The sequence below is a fragment of the Gobio gobio genome (assembly GCF_949357685.1).
Source record: "Gobio gobio genome assembly, chromosome: 23".
Classification (NCBI taxonomy): domain Eukaryota; kingdom Metazoa; phylum Chordata; class Actinopteri; order Cypriniformes; family Gobionidae; genus Gobio; species Gobio gobio.
This window is the reverse complement of record NC_137119.1, coordinates 28637753-28641599: the sequence shown is the minus strand read 5'-3', so window position 1 is coordinate 28641599 and position 3847 is coordinate 28637753. Positions and strand designations below refer to the sequence as shown.

The 3847-nt window shown below is 40.4% G+C and overlaps 1 protein-coding gene across 1 annotated transcript; it reads right to left on the bottom strand.

The window, feature by feature from the left end:
* Positions 1-520: 520 nt before the first annotated feature.
* Positions 521-2255, bottom strand: bhlhe22 (basic helix-loop-helix family, member e22). The gene has a single exon (XM_079806885.1). It carries the CDS (start codon positions 2106-2108, stop codon positions 1320-1322), a length of 789 nt encoding a protein of 262 aa, XP_079663011.1. The 5' UTR covers positions 2109-2255; the 3' UTR covers positions 521-1319.
* Positions 2256-3847: the final 1592 nt, after the last annotated feature.

Sequence of the window (3847 nt, the reverse complement as noted above, 5' to 3'; positions counted from 1 at the left end):
GAACAGTGTCGCAATTATGTTCCTTAATCACATCCAGGGAGTTTAATTGCCTTAACGATGTGCTTAATTAAAAGGAATATAGGTATTGCAGTCGACAGTTTTGATACACTGTTGTTTTCAAATTAACATTATTAGACAACGTCACGGATTTTTTTTTAATAATCATGATCGGGGTGACTAAGCTTTAACAGACATTCTCCTTTGGCCGTAGGGCATTGCTGTCCATGTCTGGTCTTTTTTTCCCAGGGCTTCGTCCTTTTCTAGGTATGTAAACGAGCAGAAAATTAAAAACACTCATGTTCCACACACCAATGCTAATTTAATGAGAGAAATATTAAATATGTTGCTTCCAATTCGTTAAATGTATCAATGTGCCGAAGTTTGTCATTATACAAATTACGTCTCATCCGTAAAATATTTTTTTTCTTCTCCCGGCGACTTATTGATCGTAATCTCTCGAGCCAACTGAAGCCATGAATCACTACCAGAGGCATCACAACATACAAGCAGACATAATGTGTTGGATCAAAATATTTTAATAAAGCTTTCCAATACATCAACACATACAAATGGCCCTCTGTGGTCATATTGAAACTAATATATCTACATTGCTTCCAGCCTCGACCTGACAACAAGTTGAAACCGCCACGTCCCTATAGTCAAACTGTGTGTTTGCAAAAAGCCAAATCGGCGAGATTTACAGCAATGATTGATGACAATGCATAATCAGACCATGCATGCAGACCCACTTGATTTCATCCATTTAGAGAAATGAAAAAAGCAAAACAACTTTTTAAGATTCCACCAAACTAACAATATATTATATTACAATTTTGAAATGAACAATCTCAGCTATGCTTTCGAAATAACACGTAGGCTACTTTGGAATAAAGTCCAATACGCTGCTCCTTCCACGGATGCACTTGAAAGCAAACATTTACATAACATAAATTCAAAGAAGCAAGAATACGCATTATTGCAAGTTAGAGTTAAAAACCTTGAAAAGTTTGGCATCATAAACAAGGTAAAACATGGTTGCATGTTGTCAGGTCATTCTGAAGGGTCCACGTGAATTAACTGTTCATTCTTCATCAACAGACATAGACTTTGTTTGGTTTGTATCCCACTCTCACAGCACTTAAAGTATAGGCTATACCGTATGTACACAATCAGTTTTTCTTGGAATGAAGTTGTAAAAAGTTTTTAGCATTCTTCTATATTGAGCTCATTGTAAAACTGCTGGAAAACATCAGTCTCTCTTTTTTTCAGAGTCAAAAGTTGCGCATGTGCTTCTACCAGAGTCAGTACCGCTGCAGAGTTTAAGGCTTGTCAGTGCATTGCTTACAGAGGCTGGAGGTGACATTGTTGAAAAGGGCACATTTGTCAGGACAGGAGGATGCTGCAACTCCTGCGGGGAACGGGTAACCGGCCGGATGCTCGTATGTGCCCAAACCCGGTGCAGTGAGAGCTGTGGTCGCGGGCAGCGAAGCTGCAGAGATAGCCTGGCCTTGGTTGAGATACGCAACCAGCCGTCTCATCTCCTCCAACGCCTGTGCCTGCATGAGGATGTAATTTTTGGCTAAGAGCAAGGTGGCAATTTTGGAGAGTTTCCGTACAGACGGACTGTGCGCGTAAGGGATGACCGCGCGCAGCTCATCGAGCGCATCGTTCAGATCGTGCATTCTCCGTCTCTCCCGGGCGTTGATGTTTAGTCTCAGTGTTTTCTGCTCTTTGTTTTTCTTACCTCCCTCTGACTTTGCGCCGGGCACCATCGTTCTCCCGTCCGTCATGAGCATCATCTCGCATCGGCCGTCACTGTCATCGTCCTGGCTCTGTTCGCCGCCGCTGCTCTCTGCAGCCGAGGTCCTGTTTGCGCTCTCGCCGTACTTCACACACAAAGATCCGGTCGGCAGACCCAGCGTGCCCGCTCGCCCCCCGGGCTGCACCGGATCTGGGTCGGTCTGGTCAAAACAGCTGATGGGCGACTGGCTGTCCCGGGAACCAAGATCAATACCCGCAGCCGGTCGAAACGAGTCCATCTTTTTGCTCGACACTGCGCTGAGAGTTTTGTGAAAAATGTCTCCACCCAAGTTTATTCTCCTGTCCATAGTCTCCAGAAAAGTCGGATGCGGTGGTGGGGCTTCACTCAGCCACTGTCCTCTCCTTAAGTTTCTACTCTACGAAGTGGAGTTGATGTTGATGGCTGCTCCACTTGTCAAGTGAGGTGTAGAGGCAGTAGCTCCTCCTAAAGTGCTCTACACTGCGTTTATCGTGTTGAGACACACTTTGTAGATCTCGGCAGCGATCAGCATCAGCAGCTGAAGGGGGAGTCTTTTACATCATTATCTCAAGTCGGGCTATTAATATGAAGAAGATTCGCCTATCGGGATTGAGCGCGCGCTACCCAATCAGGTTAACGTTTTAATTAATGGGATTAAAACGGTAACAAACGGGGTTCTCACAGCTTTACAAAAGCACCCATTGAACAACTGTATTCACTCCTGTTTGAGCTTCAACTTTTATGTTCTAATGTTAATGTTTTTTTTGTTGTTGTTGTTTTTCCAGGTGGATGCTGCATACTTTTTCATAGGCTGGGGGAGGGACAGTGAGTGTGTGGGCCTAATTTCTATGGCAAATATTAAAAAGGGGGAACATATTTAGATCTATTGTGCTGGTAACTTCACTTCACTATTTTATATAAAAGTAACAATGGGAGAGAAGACCAATGACCTTGAGGTAAATATAGATGGGTTTGAAATGTTTTTAACATATTGGGACATGCAGACTGTAAAGTTGAAAATAAAATGTGAAAGAAAAAGTTATTTGTCTCTTAAGTGTGTTGTAAAATTCGTGTTATTTCTCAGCCAGGTATTTGTTACTGCACATTTAAGGGTTAACTCTTCGACAACCCACAAATGAGACTTTTGATGTTTTAAAGCTCACCTGTTCCTTTCAGCTCATGTCATACCCAACACTGCTCCTATAGCAAACCACGTGATCCAAACAGTCCTGAGTTATTTTTCAGAGTATTGAGATTATCTCTCCTCTTGAGAATTCACTGCTAAATAAACCCCTTGGATTATATGAATAAGTCTGCAGCATGAATTAAACACGCAGAGCAGCAATATTTGGATAACCGTATTTGGGAGTATATACTCGTATAAGGTACTTAATAAAGTTTATCTTCACTTGGCCTTTTTGTATTATAGGCTACTGTACATCACAGTGGCAGACAATGGTAGTGTGCGAACTTTGGGACAATGCTTATAAAAAGAAAGAGGACACATTTGTGAGTGCGAGTCTCCCCCACGTGGTCATAATGAATTTTGCGCTCACCATATTTATTTTCCAGGCGGTCTCACTTATTAGTCACCAATAGGCATCTTTTGTAGGTCTCTTGTTATTATATAATATCTCAGTAGTGATGTTCAGCTGTTCCTATAAACTTTGTGAGACAGAAGACCAATTTAATAATTAAATGTAAATTTTTCCTAAATTTTTCAAATTTTTTTCACTTAACAAAATAGTTAAGATTCCTGTTCACATTTCATACTCAAACTGCATTATTGCACTGCAGTTACAAGGTTACAACACTGTAAAACATATTATGATTAATAAGTTATGACAACTTATGTTTTTACATTGCTTTAACTTTTTTTTTTACAAGATTCAATTCATTTTTCAAGTCAGTTTAATGTAATTTATGTTGAAATGACTTAAACATCCAAATTGATTGTACTTAAAAAAATTTATTTTTATTTTTATTTTTTTTTTACAGTGAACCGCAGTAAATCTTAAACCACATGTAGCCTACAGTACTCGTGTGGTAAATGTTTTTTTTTTCATC